Source organism: Leptosomus discolor, chromosome Z (genome assembly GCF_034619465.1).
Source record: "Leptosomus discolor isolate bLepDis1 chromosome Z, bLepDis1.hap2, whole genome shotgun sequence".
Taxonomy (NCBI): Eukaryota; Metazoa; Chordata; class Aves; order Leptosomiformes; family Leptosomidae; genus Leptosomus; species Leptosomus discolor.
In genome coordinates this window covers 5,459,828-5,476,589 of record NC_141419.1, presented here as the reverse complement: position 1 = coordinate 5,476,589, position 16,762 = coordinate 5,459,828, and the positions used below count along the sequence as shown (strand labels likewise).

Here is a 16,762-nt window from a genome sequence, read left to right as displayed (position 1 = left end):
CTGGGGCGTCAAGAGCACAGAAAAGACCCTGGTGGCAAGAAGACAGAGGACAAAGCTACCAAACTTGAGTGAGAGAAGGTGAGAGGTTCAGGTACTAGGATCTCAGACAGGTTTTTTTCAGAAGATAACAGATATGAACAGGGGAAAAAAAAAAAAAAAATAAAAAAATGTTACATCTCCTTTTGAGGAAGCTGCAGGCGCGTTAAAGAAGGATTTGGGTCATCAAGGCCCCTGCTATACATAAAGGTGTGAGAGGGAAGCATCTAGGGCATCCCATCCCCTCCCGGGCAGCATGTGGGTGTGGGAAGAGGCGAGCAGCCCCGGCCGCAGGGCGAGCAGGCGGAGGAAGCCGCTGGGCTGCGCCTGCGATCGGTGCGTTGCCCCTTTAATTGTGTCCCCAGCCCTCGGGCGTCTCTGTCCAACGCCCACGTCAGCAAATACCTTTTGTTTCTCTCACGTTCGGGTTTCCAGGGCTCGGGGCTGCGGGACCAGCGCGTCGCCTTCAGCCACCGGGAGCCCCGAGGCGGGGCCGGGGACCCCGCATCCACCGCCCGCTCCCCTCGGCTCAGCGGCGGCCGCCCGCAGGACCCAGCCGGTGAGTGGCGGCCCTGGCACGCCGGTAGGCCGGACCGGGCGTCGGGACCGGGGGGCGGAAAAGGCCCCGGGAAGCGAGCCTTGCTGCGAGGGGCAGCGAGGGACGGCCCCGGGCTCGGCAGCCTCCGAGGGCGCCGGGGCGCGGGCGAGACGGCCCCGCTGGCGGCTGCCCCTGGGAGCCGGTCGTTGCTGGGGCTGCACGGCGTCCTCCGCGGGCGCCATTTGCAGCCCCGGGCGCGGCTGTGCGGAGCCAGGCGCGGCAACAAAGGGCTGCGCGGGGGTAGGAGCGGGCGGCGGGTGCGCGGCGGGAGGGAAGGAGGGGGCGGCGGCGGGGGGGGGGGGGGGCGCTGCCAGCGCGGGGAGCTGCGGGCAGCTGGGGCGGGAGCGGCTCCGGGGGCCACGCCGGGCGCCCGGCAGCGGGCGGCGGGGAGCTGCGGCGGCGGAGCGGCAGCCGGGGCTCCGCTGAGGCGGGCGGCTGCGGGCTGCGGGCCGGGCCGGCGGAGGGGGGCGCGCAGGCGGGCGGAGCGGCGGCGGCGGGCGCTGGCGCTGCGGTGCCGGCGGCGGGAGCGGGGGCGGCCGCCCGCGAAGGCGGGAGGCGCCTCGGCGCGGTGGCGGGCGGGTCCGGCGCCGTCGGGCGTCGCGGGCTGCCCGCGGTCGAGCGACCAATTCGGCCGGGCGTGCAGGTGAGTGACGGCGGCCTCCGCCAATGCCGGGGGAGCCCGGGCCGGGAGGGCTGCGGCCGCCGGGGCTCTGCCGCCGAGTCCTGTTTCTGGTCCCTTCGGTCGGGAGGGTTTGAGCCCGGCCGGAGCGGGGCGATGCGGTAGCGCCGGCTCAAGGCACGGCCGCGGTCCTCAGCCGCTGCTGCTGGAGGGCTCCTGGGCTCGTTGGCGAGTGGCCGAGGGCTGCGCCGCCGGCAGCGGGCTGCACAGCGCCCGTCCTGCCCCTCGGGGGGGGGGGGGCGGGCTGCGCTGGCTGGAGCACCCGCGGCTCTGCCACATAACGCCTGCTGGTCTGGCTGTTTCATCGCGCTTTTCGAATGTATGGTTGTGCATCTTGTGATTTAAATAAGCGAGATTATTTGTAACGCTGTCTGTGAAACTGGGTCTGACATCTTTGGCTGAGTTGCATGATGCTGAAGGCAAGAGTCTAATTATTTTATTTCTTCTTTTTTTTTTTTGTTTTGTTTTTTTTTAGAGCGACGCTTCATTTCATCTTTTCTGGAATGGAGATTTCTTCCCACCAGTTTCACCTCTTGCAGCAACTAAATGAGCAGCGCAGGCAAGACTTATTCTGTGACTGCAATATCCTGGTGGAGGGAAAGGTCTTTAAAGCACATCGCAATGTGCTGTTTGCCAGCAGCGGCTATTTCAAAATGCTGCTTTCGCAGAGCTCGAAGGAGACCAGTCAGCCGACGACAGCTACTTTCCAGGCATTTTCTCCTGACACGTTTACAGTGATTCTAGATTTTGTGTATTCGGGCAAACTGTCTCTCACTGGTCAGAACGTGATCGAAGTCATGTCGGCTGCTAGCTACCTGCAGATGACCGACGTTATCAGCGTGTGTAAGACGTTCATTAAGTCATCGCTGGACATCAGTGAGAAGGAGAAGGACCGCTACTTCAGCCTGTCAGACAAAGACGTAAATTCAAACGGCGTGGACCGATCCTGCTTGTACAGCGCAGGCTGGAGGGCGGAAAGCAGCCCCCCGCATTCGCACCTAAGTCCAGAGCAAGGGACGTGTATGATGGGTGGAAACGCTTGGAGCAATTTCAACTACTATCCAACTTCTCAAAGAAATGCCCAGCAGCAGCTGTCCAAACACGAGCAACGGCAGGATTCCATGAAGAAATCCCGGCACCTGGGACTGCAGCAACCTTCTGACATTCCTCACTATAAATCAAGCAAACTGGAGGACAGGGCTGCTGAGCCCGCTGGCCACATCGCTCAGTCCGAGGAGCAAGTGCAGATTGAAACAGAAGTTGAATCTCCTCACGTGGGATACCAGTACGGCCAAGGGTCTGACGTGATGCCGAGGAGCTTGGCTGTGTCGCAGCAGGAGCACGAATCGCCCCGTTCTTCTAGTAAATCCAAGTCTTCAAAAGCAGACGAGCAGTACACAAGCATGCCCTCGATTCTAGGTGTCATGGGAAGCTGGGCTGAAGGTAAGAGTTGGGTTTAATGCTGTAGGTGCACAGTCACCTGTGAATCATCTGTTCTGTCCGTCAGAAAATGTGCTTTACCGAACGAGTGTACGGTTGCCGCCGAGACATCTGTATTGTCCAGAACTGTAAGGTTGGAAAGTTTAACTCTATTTTCTAATATTTTTGAATTATTGAACTACCTGGTTTGTTAAAACTAGCCTTTCAAAATATGTAATCTTTAGTGTCTCTACCGCTTTCTCTTGCAAATTTAAGTTGTGATCTTTTGACATATTTTTAAGCTCATTTTAATATATCTAACGGTCCAGTCCTTTTCCTTTGTTGCACTCCTGGGTAATTTACAAGAAAACACAGGATTTTTCTGCTTGAAAAGACCTATAATATTTTTTTAATAAAAGTGATTTGCTGTTCTGCTCATAGCATGCCTTTTCCTAGAGCATTACATGACTAGACATGTTATGACTTGATTTTTAATTTTTTTTTTTTTTTAAATCACGCTATTTTCTTACAGATGATCTGCCCAGGATGAGGTTCAAGTGCCCATTCTGCACTCACGTGGTGAAAAGAAAAGCAGACCTAAAGCGTCACCTTCGCTGTCATACGGGAGAGCGCCCTTACCCTTGTGAGGCATGTGGGAAAAGATTTAGCAGGCTAGATCACCTAAGTAGCCATTTTCGAACAGTATGTATTTTTAGTAACTGCATGATTTGTTTAATGTGTAAATCTGTCTTGGTACAATTAAACACAGCACAAGTGTATCTGGTTGATATATTGACTCTCGTAAAGAAGAGGCGATAGAAAACTAATCTGGCTTTGTTGAAGTCGATTTGAAGCATAATTGGTATGAAAGGGGATGAATTTCTTTGTTAATTGATGGTTCACGAAGGTACCGCTCTCTGCGAGTCCTGTAATAGAGCTGAAGTGGGCAATTCCAGCGCCCATAATAGTTTCATTTTTAACGTTTGATGACTGTCTCTCGAAATGAGTTAAGGCTACTGTTTGACGCTACTCCAGCCCTGCTTTTCGTCATCTTACAAAACAATTATTTGTAGATTCATTATCAAATTTATTAATTTTGATTTTTTTTTTTTTTTTCCAGATTCATCAGGCTTGTAAGCCTATCTGCAGGAAGTGTAAGCGCCACGTGACTGAGCTAACGGGACAAGTGGTCCAAGAGGGGACGAGACGCTACAGACTCTGTAACGAGTGTTTGGCTGAAGCCGGCATAGACAGTATTCGCATTGACTTGGAGGCTGAAGCACCCCTTGAATTCCCACAAGATGGGGATAAGGATTCCAGGTGGCACTACGGGGAAGACAACAGGTCCGATGTGGAGATCGTGGAGGATGGGTCAACCGACTTGGTCATTCAGCAAGTGGATGACAGTGAGGATGAAGCAGACGAAAAGGAAGTAAAACCAAATATTAGGTAGTTGCAAGACAAGAATTAGGAGCTCTGTGTAAGAGGGAGAATGTACTGTCCTGACCGTAAGCCCTCCACCAGCCTGTTGCTAATCGTACAGACACACTGGTTTCTCTTGAACAGGCCCAGACTTGCATGTATTTATGGACATGCCATTGAGTCCCTTCTCAGTTTTGTTATCAGAATACCCACACTTTGCTTCATTGGAAAGAATCCACCCTTAAATGAAATAATGGATGAACAAGGAAACTGATGGACTACATGGATAACTTTTATAGTAGACAGTGGGTCACTTCTCAAAACCTCTGTCAAGGGAGTGAGTTCTAAATGCTTTTTAACAAAAAAAACAAGTCACACAACACTGTAAAATGCCCACTTTTTAAACTTGTAGAGATGTGGGTTTTGTATGTAATATCATCTGATGGTAAAGTATGAATACCCCACACAGCAGAATATAAAGAAAACCTCTCTTCAGTATTCAGAAATGAAGATAATCTTTCATGAAATTTCATGAAGTCTTCGTATTATGATAAGGAAAAAAGGCAGCTAATTAAGAAAAAGCATATAAAAATGTTTTAGCACATTGGTCTGGAAAAGCACTTTCTTGTAAAATTTGTTAGAATAAGGAGAATCTTTAGCAGATCATTCACTCAAGACCTATTTCTTTACAAGAAAATAGACACATGAATGCTAGTCCTAGTCAACACATCAGAGAGAAAATTATTACAAATATGGATCATTAAATGATGCCAGTAGATGTTTTATTCATTCTGAAAATTGGGAACTCAGATTGGGGTATGTTTTAACTGTTTTTTTTTTTGTTTTTTTTGTTTTTTTAAACCTCTCAAAAGTGCCAGACTGATGTCACTGGTAGCCCTGCATCCGCAGCGTTGTCAGTGGCAGTGTCAGCTTCTCCATGCCAACGTGAAGGAAACAATCCTTTCAAGGTTACTTTAGCTGTTGTTGTCTTTGTCCCCCATTTTATTTGCCAGTAACAGTGGCAGAACAATTTGTACAGTGTATCTGTCATTAGAAATGGAACTGATGAGCTTTTCCATCTGCAACCATTGACGACTCTCATTTGTATTGACCTGTACTCAGTTTATACTGATGAGTTTTAAGATGGAGTCATTACCAATTTATGTATTCCCAAAGTCATTCGGTCACCAAGAGAACATACCTTAACCTTGTTCAGTCTGTATGCCAACGAGAACAAGATGTGCTGGAAGTTCTAGACGTCACATTTGTCTAATTTTACCTACAATTAGACTGCAGGAGAGGAGATGACTAATGGTGAAGAAAGTTTACTTCTATAACAAAAGAAACCACTTTGTTTTGTTACTGAGTGTGTTTCTCTTAACCAGCACTGTAAACAGGAGAGGAGCAGACGTGAGCTCCTGGGGTGCTTTTACTCTGCATTTTGTTGGACAGACCCGAGTATTGATACAGTCTTTATCCTGTGGTCATGGAACTCCATGGGTATAGGCTTAGGCTTAGAATTTTTTTTTTTTTCTTTTTTACAACTTTGTAAGCATGTTTGGCTGAACCCCGGGATTAATTACAGAACAATCCCATATATATATACGCTATATAATCGCTTTCCCAGGGACAGCTAAAAAGTCACTATTTTATTTTTATTTGTGTAAAAACTGTATAGCCTTACTAGTATCACCATGACCAGAGTGTGCAGCGTTTTCATTCCAGGCTGCAGGTGGCCAGCCTACAGGTCTCTTCAGTGACAGCTCGAGCGCTTCCTATTGAGTTCACGGCGTGGGCATTAAGTGCCCTTCCCCTCGACCGTGCCAGGCTGTCAGGGAGCAGCCTGCTTGTGTGTTCTAAGGAGATGAGAAGTGGTGTTTTATTGTTCCTCCAGAAATTATCATCCACTGGCTTAGATTTGAGGAGGGGGGAACTTAACTTTCTGATGACCCATATGAAAACATCTTTTCCAAACAAGAATTGCCTCGATTTTATGCTACGCTTTGGTCAGCAGTCCACAAAATGGACTTGATGTGAAAACAGCTGGTTAATTTCTTGGAGCTTATTACTCCTAAAATGCGTACTATTAAATGGCTAAGAAATATTCCTGAGCAACCTTAACTAAATCAAATATAGAACAAAGAAATATATAAAAGAATATGGAATGACTTCAATCAAATTTCAAGAGAAAAATGCTTGCTGAAATCAAATTTAATAGCTTTTTCCGTTTCCCTTTACATTAAACAGTATGTGCAATAAATTCTAGGTATCGGTGCCTGCTGTCCCAGGATACAGAGTGGCTGGGATCAGTCTGTGTGCGTGTTTGGGGAGGGGCTAAGGGGAAGGGAAATGAAGTGTCACTCTAGGCCTGAAATCTTAACTGCCACTGGAAAGGTGAGACTATTAAGTGTTTCTGTATACTTGGGGGCGGTTTTAGAAGCAAAGTGAGTTTTGGATCAATACTCCATCTAATTAGATACTGTAAGTCTAAGAATACTGAGGACCAGATGCTTCAGAAAAAGATGTGAAGTGTTTATAAATGGGCAAATGGAACAATCAATCCATATGAAGACATTTACCTTTTAAATATAGGCAGATTAATTGTTGATTTGCCTGGCAAATAAGGGTTTTTACTGTTTTCATAGGTTATTGTTATTCTCAGTAGCATAACTAGATCGCTGTAGTCATTTTTAAAGTATCTTACTAAGTTTTTAGCTCGAGACTGCGATTCCCACAGGTCAATTATGTTTTGTATTTTAAAAGGTTACCATTTTTACATTTGTTGCCTTAATTTCCATTGTTGTTACCTTATTTTTGTATTGCACGACAAGATAAATGTTAAGTGCCTTCTATTTTCTACGTCCTTCATTTTACATAGCCAGTCATATATTTTGCTATTTGTTTTCTTTTCATCTCCTTGCATTGCCTCTGACCGTCGTCTTCATATTTCTGGTAGGATCACATACCGCTCATTAGCAGAAGTAACATTTTCTTTCTTTTCAAGGAGGAAAGTAAAGACCACAAAGCGTTCTTCCCACAGAATTTAATTTACCTGACAATAGCTGATTTGAATGTGTTGCTTTTAGAACTTTGCCAGGTCACAAGCAGGACACCAGATTTTATGTTTAAATGCTAGAGAGGGCGTATAGAAGTGTATCAACTTCTGCTCGTACCAATCCGTTCAGATTCTGTTTCCGTCCTGCCTCTGTACATCCAAATCACAGTTTGAGAGGTTTAACCTGTAGTGCAGCACTGGAACGGGCTGGTCAGAAAGCGGCCTCAGAGATGGTTGTCCTTGAAGCTGTTCAAGACTTGGCTAGACAAAGCCATGGCTGATCTGATCTTGGGGCTGGCCTTCCTCCTGAGGGAGGTGGGACTGGAGACATTCACAGTTCTATGACCAACAGTTCTATGATTCCTCTCAAATCGGGTTTTGCCTTTTTTGGTTTTTTTTTTTCTTCCTCCTTGCACACTTCTTTCATCTTCTTCATGTTGCTTTGAATGCTCTTCAATGCTACTTCTTAATGCACGTTTTGATTATTCACTGGGTTTCAGTACATCATTCTCTCGTCATTTGCTTTTCCATTCCCTGTTCCAACTCACTAACATCGGAGGAATGTCTGGTTCAAAAGTCGTTCCTCTTGTGTACTTCTACTTTCTGTGCCGTCCTAGTGTCTTTGTCCTTTTCTCTCCTCTGGCTGTCCCTCATCACTGAAAGCCTGCCTCTTTTTGCTCGGCTTGTGTTTATTGTTGTGTTCACAAAACCACAGTCAAGAGTGAAGACAGAGATTCATCACTCTGTTTGGTGAATCACCTTTAATTATCCTTATTTTCTGCCAGCTATCTTGCCATCCTTTCAGAGGCTGAAACAGTGAATTGAACACCATCACTTTTTCCCCCTTTTCAGGTATTTCTTACAGAATTATGCCTGCCACATAAACCTATGACTTGTGTGATGCTTAATTAGTTTTTCTCCTTTGCATCCTATTCCACTTTTTTGTTTTCCATCAAATTATCTAAACTTCTGTATTTACTATCCCCCAAAATTACACTTGTCCTTATCTTAAGGGTTCAACTGGTGTGGGGTTTTGTTTGTTGGGGTTTTTTGTTTGTTTGTTTTCAAAATTAATTTAAAAAAAGCAGACCCCAAAAAACAACCTTATAATGAATCTCCCTTTCCAACCTTTTGGTATGCTATTCCAGTTCTAAAGAACTGAGAAGAAAAAAAAAACCAAACTGCAAACATATTGATTTAGCATGAGCTTTGAAAATATCTGTAAGCCCACAGATCTCTAGTGGAGAACTGATGCTGACTGCTATAGGTATCATCCTTCCTTTACTCCTGGCTCTTCAAGAGAAACACTCCATCCTCCAGGATTTTGGGATCCCTCTCAATTTTTCAATGATAACTTAGAAAATAAAAAGATCTCTGTTGGATATAAAATTCTGGAATATACTACATTTCTTCCCTGAAGCACCCGGTTGCTGTCAGCAGTTGTCCCATTCCCTGGCCATGCCAAGGGCTACCTTTCTTATATTTTGGTCTTTTAAGTCTGCAGAAACGGCTTGGAACTCCAGGCAGCCTGCACAGGGCTGACAGCACTGTCTTCAGCCCCAGTTATTACCGAAATGGACCTTGATTTGCCTGAAACAGGCCTGACCTACTATCTGGCTGCAGCTTAGTCAATGACTGTGCCCAGATCCCAGGACCCCCCTCTGACAATCATTAGCATCTGTCAGCAAACAACAGTGCTCTGTAGTTGAATGTCTGTCTAAAACGTGAACTGCGGAGGGCTAGCAGAGTCCAGATTTGTGTGAGTGAGGATTACAGCTAAACTAAACTTGTTTAGTTGAATTTATCCTTTAAAAAATAAAAGTTTTCTAAAATTATATTTTAATTAAAGCCTTGAGGATAAAGATAGCAGTGGTCAGAGTGGGAAGAGCACATGTGTTTAGGGTTTATTTAATGAGTTTACAGATTCATAAGGAACCACTTCAGTGGACTGCTGAGGCCAGGATCTGCGTGATCTGGCACTGGGGACTTCTAACCATTTGCAAGGTAAAGAAATGTAAATTATAATCCAAAAAAAAAGTCCAAATAGTTAATTCTGTATTCCTTTTATTGTTTCTACATGGGGAAGTACAGCAGAATTGAAGGAGTAGTTCAATATTCTAGTACAGGCATTCAAACATGTGCTGCCTGACTTTTCTGGACTATATCAAGAAAGTCAGAATTCAATTGGAAGGTGACTATTAGTTGGAAAGCAACACATACGAGAATGAAATAGAAGAAAATTTCTCTAATTCTGGCCAAAAGGTTGAGTTTTCAAGAAAAGGATCTTACAATTGTCCAGTCCTTGCCTCCAGACTTTCAGTGTACTTTTCCCGTTAAGTGTAAATCTGCACCAACAGTCTGTATGTCTGCTGAGTGATGGGTATAATTTGAAAAGCTACTAAGAAAAGCTTGTAATACCATTTAGTTAAATATTTTTTACACTGTTTAACTTAAAAAAACCCTCCCACATTGGAGTTAGCAGAACCTTTCGTCGTATTTAACTGTTAAAATGCAGAGAGGTGTCTTATGTGATGCATCAAAAATCGTAAACAGTGGCAACACAGAACAAAAAATTTTGTAAGGAAAAATGGGGAGGAATGGCAGGTAAAAGATTTCTGCATCTTAGCTTAGTTGTTGTACTAAATTAAACACTAATGAAGTTCTCAGCCATGCTCCAACCTGACACTTTTTACTCTGCAAATAGGAACTGTTCTTTTACCATGTTCGAACTGAGCCTGCTTTGAGGGGATGACTGCAGAGATTCCTTCTCAAAATTATTCAGTGATCTTGAGGAACAAGATTGGAAGTGTCTCATCTTCTAACAGGCACGAGATTGAAAGTGTGTCATCTTCTAACAGGCAGGAGAGTCGTGTCTTCTTACGGGCACTGTGATTTGATTTTCTTTTTCCACACAGAAGGGAAAAAAAGGGACAATCTGTTGTATTGAGCTCCCACTTGCAGTACTTTGGTTTAGGATTGTCTCCATTGTTTGAAAACAAAACTTCCCCGTTATAAAAATGCTGCTACACTGAGTAATGTAGTATATCCCACACCACGGAACAGATAGTTCCCATTCAGGTGATGCCTTCCTTCCACATACAGAGAGATCTAGACTGGCCTTTAACAATAGCAACGCATTGTCTGCGGGAAGGCTGTGGGCCTCCCGGGCAGCATGTGGGTGTGGGAAGAGGCGAGCAGCCCCGGCCGCAGGGCGAGCAGGCGGAGGAAGCCGCTGGGCTGCGCCTGCGATCGGTGCGTTGCCCCTTTAATTGTGTCCCCAGCCCTCGGGCGTCTCTGTCCAACGCCCACGTCAGCAAATACCTTTTGTTTCTCTCACGTTCGGGCGTTCGGGGCTGCGGGACCAGCGCGTTGCCTTCAGCCACCGGGAGTCCCGAGGCGGGGCCGGGGACCCCGCATCTACCGCCCGCTCCCCTCGGCTCAGCGGCGGCCACCCGCAGGACCCAGCCGGTAAGTGGCGGCTGTGCCGAACACCGACAGGTCGGACCGGGCGTCGGGGCTGGGAGCGGGCTGCTGAGGGAACGGACCGGGGCTCAGCAGCCTCCGAGGGCGCCGGGGCGCGGGCGAGACGGCCCCGCTGGCGGCTGCCCCTGGGAGCCGGTCGTTGCTGGGGCTGCACGGCGTCCTCCGCGGGCGCCATTTGCAGCCCCGGGCGCGGCTGTGCGGAGCCAGGCGCGGCAACAAAGGGCTGCGCGGGGGTAGGAGCGGGCGGCGGGTGCGCGGCGGGAGGGGAGGAGGGGGCGGCGGCGGCGGCGGGGGGGGGCGCTGGCAGCGCGGGGAGCTGCGGGCAGCTGGGGCGGGAGCGGCTCCGGGGGCCACGCCGGGCGCCCGGCAGCGGGCGGCGGGGAGCTGCGGCGGCGGAGCGGCAGCCGGGGCTCCGCTGAGGCGGGCGGCTGCGGGCTGCGGGCCGGGCCGGGCCGGCTGAGGGGGGCGCGCAGACGGGCGGAGCGGCGGCGGGCGCTGGCGCTGCGGTGCCGGCGGCGGGAGCGGGGGCGGCCGCCCGCGAAGGCGGGAGGCGCCTCGGCGCGGTGGCGGGCGGGTCCGGCGCCGTCGGGCGTCGCGGGCTGCCCGCGGTCGAGCGACCAATTCGGCCGGGCGTGCGGGTGAGTGACGGCGGCCTCCGCCAATGCCGGGGGAGCCCGGGCCGGGTGGGCTGCGGCCGCCGGGGCTCTGCCGCCGCCTTCGTGCGCGGGCCCGGCGCGCTCTGGCCCGGGCTGCGCCCGCAGGGGACTCGTTGACGGCGCGGACTCGCTTCTCAGCCGCGGCACTGCCCAAGGGCCGAGTTCTTTTGCTCAAATCGTGACACCCTTCACGTCTTCCTTGATGCAATCCTGGTTCTTTTAGGATACGCAGTAATCCTGCCGAGGCGTCTTTTCACCTCCTCAGGAGTTGTTAAGTTTCTTCTCTCACGTTACTATGAGGGGGAGTGGCTGCCGGGAGTTTGGAGGTACATCGGGAATGTGATAACGTGCGCAGTGTTTTTAAAAATAGAGCTCATCTCTTTAAAACAGGATTCAGCAACATTGGTTTAGATGGTCTTGTTTTTTACTTTAGAGAAGCCTTCCTCACTCCCTGACTGGAATGGAGATTTCTTCCCACCAGTTTCACCTCCTGGAGCAGCTCAACGAACAACGGAAGCAAGACCTGTTCTGTGACTGCAGTATCCTGGTGGAGGGAAAGGTCTTTAAAGCACATCGCAATGTGCTGTTTGCCAGCAGCGGCTATTTCAAAATGCTGCTTTCGCAGAGCTCGAAGGAGACCAGTCAGCCGACGACAGCTACTTTTGAGGTCTTCTCTCCAGAGACATTTATGGTTATCCTGGACTTCGTGTATTCGGGCAAACTGTCTTTAACGGGTCAGAACGTGATCGAAGTCATGTCGGCTGCTAGCTACCTGCAGATGACTGATATTCTTAACGTCTGCAAGACATTCATTAAGTCCTCACTGGACATTAACGAAAAGGAAAAGGATCATTACCTCAGCCTTTCGGGCAAAAGTACAACCAGTGAACCTGCCCCTCCCGCTCTTTATCGGTCACGAAGGAAAGCAAAGAGCAACCCGAGGCGTTCCTGTGCGATCCCAGATGACAAGGCTAATGCGGTGAATGAAAATTCCTGGAGCAGTTACAACAGCTACCTGTCCTCGCAGGTGATTCTTCAGCGGGCAGAAACGCAGCTAGCGAAGAGAGGCAGAAAACAGGGCGGCACCAGAAAGCGCCGAAAGCACCTCGGACTGTCACAGACCCGGGATCTGGTGCAGTATAAATCGAGCAAAGCCGAGCGGGCCAGCGGGGGCTGCAGCGCGTCAGATTCCAGCCACATCTCTCGGGTTAGAGAGGAGGTTGAATTTGATGCTGAGAATGACGTTGATCACGATGATTACGGATATAATCACGAATCAGAAGTGATACCGAAGAGGTGGTCTGTTGCTCAGCTCGAACAAGAACTCTCAAGAACTCCTGAGTTCGTGGAATTAAAGGCAGAAGAACTGTACACCTCAATGCCCACAATTTTAGGGGTAATGAGTAGTTGGAATGAAGGTAAAAAATACAGATGGTTTTGCAACCTTTGTCTTTATTTGGAAGAATTCAGGTGATCTTTTGGAGAGAATTTGTATGGCTGCATGAAAATCAAAATGATGCCTAGAGCTGCAGATTATTTTCTTGATCTACTTGATTCTAGTGCCTAACAGAATGAGAGGCTTTGAAGCCAGAACAAGGCAAGAGGATTGGAGTCGGAGAGCTCGATCCAGGCATTCTGTAAAGTTAATACGCGGCAGAGTATTTGGACCCAAGTGGAGTTTAATGAAGCCTCAAGAGCTGTAATTGACTTGGGGACCTGAAGGACTGAATTTCTCTTGTAATGTCCCCAATACCTGGCTGTAGTAAAGGCATTCAACCTAAATCCAGCCTAAGTCCTTCACAAGAGAAGGTCCTGTCACTGGCGGGACGCTGCATTTCCCTTACGGTCCAAACCAGCCCAAAGTTCATGACTGTTTGGCCACGTAACATAAAGCATGTAAGCTCTTGATGGACTGACAGCACATGAGATAGTGGAATAAAGTTGACAGGTGTATTCTGATGTGCATTTGTTTTAAGACTTTGGGCATCCCAGTGTATTACATAGACATTATAAATGTCAAAGCTGTGAACTGTTAGCTGATGGAGGAGTCTGATACGATGACTCTGTATAATAGCTATGTGTTTCTGATCATCTGTATGTCTAAAAAATACCCCGAGTAAGAAAAACTATGCTATCAAATGCCTGTTTAACATGTTCAGTAAGAAATACTGGGTTTGGGGGATTATATTTAGTGACAGACCAGAGGAAAAATGAACTGCTGCTTATTTAGGCTGAAAAGTAATCAAACTACTACATAAAGACTACTGCTACTTGACATTTTACCTGTATCTCTCCGTAACAGATGACCTCCCTCGGATGCGATTCAAATGCCCCTTCTGCACGCACACAGTGAAACGACGCGCAGACCTGAAGCGGCACCTTCGGTGTCACACAGGGGAGCGGCCGTACCCGTGCGAAGTGTGTGGGAAAAGGTTCACCCGACTAGAGCACTTGCGCAACCACTTCCAAACGGTACGCTGCCTCCCTCGGAGGTTCAGCCTAGGAAAAAAACCACGAGATGTCATTGGTACCAGCTGTTCAGTTATTTCCAGAGTTAATACCAGAAAAGCTTCCTAGCTGCATATCAACATTAATTGTTCATTACTTAAATTGGCAAATTATGTTTTAAATTTTGTATTTTAGAATGATTCAGTGAATTTTCTTTTTCTAAAAAAAAAAAAAAGTAAATAAAAAAAATCTGCTTTTGGATAAACACTGACATTTTCAAATTTTAAATCTCTTTAGATACATCAAGCTGGCAAACTGATCTGCAGAAAATGCAAGCGTCACGTAACTGAACTAACAGGATGTGTTGTTCAGCAAGGAACAAGACGCTACAGACTGTGCCATAAGTGTCTGGCAGAAGCTAATTTCGACAGCATCCCTGACGATTTAGATGCAGAACATTCTCCTGTCTCCTCCACGGGAAGCAAACGTTCCAAATGGGCTTTGGAGGAGGGACAGAAATCAGATGAAGAGACAATGGAGGAGGAACCGTACAATTTGGTTGTCCGACATGTTAATGATGATACTCCAGACGAGGTAGATGAAAAGGTGAAAACAAATCTTAGGTAGATACATTTGTGTATTTGTTACTGTTGTATTCAAGATTAAATTACTTGTGTCCTACCAACTAATGCTGGTTTATTTCATTAAAATTAAATATTGCTAAAGTTCTATTATGAGAAGCAAAATACGGACTACAAACAAGTTGTTTTGTACTTACAGACATACAGCAGTGTAACTGCTTCTAACTATCACCCAGAAAGTACTTACAGAAGAACTGGTTTATATTTCATCAAAGACTTGCTCAGAGCTCCTGTTCATAATGAAAGTGTGAACCAATTTACAAAGAGTCTATATTTTATAGATTTTTGAAAAACAAATATTGATAATGTGCTTTGAAAAAGTCTTACTAAAGTAAGCCGCTAGGAAATGTAAACAACATTTTTGTTGACACTGTAATTAACGTGTATATACACTTTAGAAACTTCCTAAGAAAGGAGTAAACAAGTGGAATTCTTCCTGCCGAAGAACCTGTTTGAGACCTTTGTTTTCTGAGTGAGCTTACTGCTTCTTATAGTTCAGAAAAGTATGATTAGTTTTAAAGAATACACACAGCCATACAGAGTAGAATAATGCACAGAGCATGTCGTGTGCTCAGATAGCATGAGTTTGCCTTTTCAGATATGCAGTGGTTTTGTACTGTGAATTTTAAAGAAAGATACACTAATGTGGTTCCAAGGAAATAAAAGCACAATCACTGAAAGTAGAGTTGTCAGGTTCTTTCCATTTTATTTTTTTTTCAGGCCTGGTGCAAGATTTGCTTAAACTCCTGTTTATCTTACGCTAAGATAACAAAGAGGACAAGTCCCTTTAATTTCAGTGGGACACTTGTGACTTAGATCATGGAGCTACTTTAGAAAGGCTTTCCTGCTGGTATCAATTCAGGATGCTTAATGGCTGCTTGACAGTCAGCATAAAACCATTTGTTTATAAGGACAATTTCCCTTCGAGTTTAAGCAACCTTTGTAATTCTGGGGTCTCTTCAGCTTTTTAAGTAATAGTATTTGTTTCCTCCATTCATTTGGGTCAGAGAACCTCCACTTACTAGAGAAATGAAAAGTGCTCAGCACTAAAATGATAAAATCTCAGGGAGAATGTGTAGAAGAAACATTCTGCCTGAGAGTAGCAAATGGCATTCCCAGCAGGTGCTCATGATAAAGAGCCACTGTTTGGTCTCATGTCTCATTTTATGCTGTGTTTCCTTTCCCGTTAGCAGAATCTGTAGCCTGAGGTTAGTGCCAAGCAAGCAAAAACTCCCTGTAGAGAATTTTAGAACAGCCATACTGATTCACATCAAGGTTCTCCCCATCTCCAATAGTTGCCATTAACAGACACCTAGGCAAAAGCAAGAACAGGGCAAGCCTGTATAATAATTCCCTAATGCTCCCGCACACTCCAGCCATTTTCAGTTGAGGAGATTGCCTTACCTTGGGATTTGTACATTTAGTAACCACCACTGCACATCTTTTCCAAGTACTTCCCTTAAACTCATCTAAACTTCTTGCATCAATAGCAAGTATCCTTTGGCAGAAGCGCCCCCAAGTCCAGTGTGCCCTGTGGGTTTGTCTCCTTTCAATCGGCCATGTCTAGCTGATCCCACAGAGATGCACACAAACTCGCTACAGAACTTGCTCAACTAACAGCAAAAGAAGGGTTTGCAGTTTAAGCATGCTTTTAATTAAGCACTTTCAGGGAGTTAATTGTCTCAGAGGGCCCCAGCTCCATGAGAGGCTACAGCCAGCAGTGGGGCTCCTGTGGCGCTCTGGGAGAACAGGACTTTAGGACACATGCTGCTAGCTGAAACCTGTCGCTCCCACAGCCATGGAAGGGGAACAAGGAGAATTTAAGGCCTGTTTTATAGTAAGCACTTAATAAGTATTGAAAAACCCAAGATTAACACTTACTTAGGTCATTCCAAATGCTTTTCTAGCAGGTTCCTGTCACCATTTCTAAAAGCAGAGCAGTTTGCTGCGTTAATACAGCTTGTGACTCACGATACACACGGGGCACCTCAGCACTTCTACAAAGTGACATTTTAACCACATCCCTTTCTCTTCCCACCCCGGGGGCTGGGCCCTCCGCCTGCCGCTCTCCCTCAGCTCCGCGCCCGCCTTCCCGCCGCTCCCCCAGCGGCCGCCTCAGCCTCCGCGGAGAACAAAGCCGCCTCAACTCGACGCCTGATTGGCTAATCCCAGCCGCCTGACCCAGCCAGCCAATGAGGTGTCAAAGCCGCTGCGGAGGGGCGGGAGCCGCGCTCGGCCGGGGTGAGGGGCCGCGGGCAGCCCGCCATGGCGCGCAGCTCCCGCTGTGCCGGGCCGGGGGAAGCCTGAGGCCGCTCGTTTCCAGCA

The 16,762-nt window shown here is 47.4% G+C and overlaps 2 protein-coding genes and 1 long non-coding RNA gene across 5 annotated transcripts; 2 read left to right on the top strand and 1 right to left on the bottom strand.

Annotated features, from left to right (window-relative positions):
• The first annotated feature begins 292 nt into the window (after nt 1-292).
• On the top strand, nt 293-4,185 carry LOC104340302 (zinc finger and BTB domain-containing protein 8A). Of its 2 annotated transcripts, XM_086479955.1 has the most exons (4): nt 293-599; nt 1,791-2,756; nt 3,265-3,434; nt 3,853-4,185. In XM_086479955.1, the coding sequence occupies exons 1-4, from the start codon at nt 293-295 to the stop codon at nt 4,183-4,185; spliced, it is 1,776 nt and encodes a 591-aa protein (XP_086336081.1). The 2 variants fall into 2 exon arrangements, with proteins under 2 accessions (XP_086336081.1, XP_009956938.1); XM_009958636.2 differs by lacking the exon at nt 293-599 and having other exon boundaries at nt 1,817-2,633; nt 3,259-3,434.
• A 7,360-nt stretch (nt 4,186-11,545) lies between these two features.
• LOC104341143 (zinc finger and BTB domain-containing protein 8A) lies at nt 11,546-14,629 on the top strand. 2 transcript variants are annotated; one of them, XM_009956821.2, is made up of 3 exons: nt 11,546-12,633; nt 13,632-13,820; nt 14,094-14,629. In XM_009956821.2, the coding sequence occupies exons 1-3, from the start codon at nt 11,809-11,811 to the stop codon at nt 14,421-14,423; spliced, it is 1,344 nt and encodes a 447-aa protein (XP_009955123.1). In that variant the 5' UTR covers nt 11,546-11,808; the 3' UTR covers nt 14,424-14,629. The 2 variants fall into 2 exon arrangements, with proteins under 2 accessions (XP_009955123.1, XP_086336443.1); XM_086480317.1 differs by having other exon boundaries at nt 11,546-12,766; nt 13,651-13,820.
• Nucleotides 12,784-13,665, bottom strand: LOC147413201 (uncharacterized). The gene is made up of 2 exons (XR_015184063.1): nt 13,632-13,665; nt 12,784-12,983 (listed from the first exon to the last, which is right to left on the bottom strand). It is a non-coding gene; the product is annotated as an uncharacterized LOC147413201 (long non-coding RNA).
• Nucleotides 14,630-16,762: the final 2,133 nt, after the last annotated feature.

Excerpts from the sequence above, each read along its gene's own strand:
- LOC104340302 (XM_086479955.1), top strand. The coding sequence starts at position 293 with ATGTGGGTGTGGGAAGAGGCGAGCAGCCCCGGCCGCAGGGCGAGCAGG. Across the intron at positions 600-1,790 it reads CCGCAGGACCCAGCCGGTGA|CGACGCTTCATTTCATCTTT; the intron begins GTGGCGGCCCTG and ends TTTTTTTTAGAG. Across the intron at positions 3,435-3,852 it reads TAAGTAGCCATTTTCGAACA|ATTCATCAGGCTTGTAAGCC; the intron begins GTATGTATTTTT and ends TTTTTTTTCCAG.
- LOC104341143 (XM_086480317.1), top strand. The coding sequence starts at position 11,809 with ATGGAGATTTCTTCCCACCAGTTTCACCTCCTGGAGCAGCTCAACGAA. Across the intron at positions 12,767-13,650 it reads AATGAGTAGTTGGAATGAAG|ATGACCTCCCTCGGATGCGA; the intron begins GTAAAAAATACA and ends TCTCCGTAACAG. Across the intron at positions 13,821-14,093 it reads TGCGCAACCACTTCCAAACG|ATACATCAAGCTGGCAAACT; the intron begins GTACGCTGCCTC and ends AAATCTCTTTAG.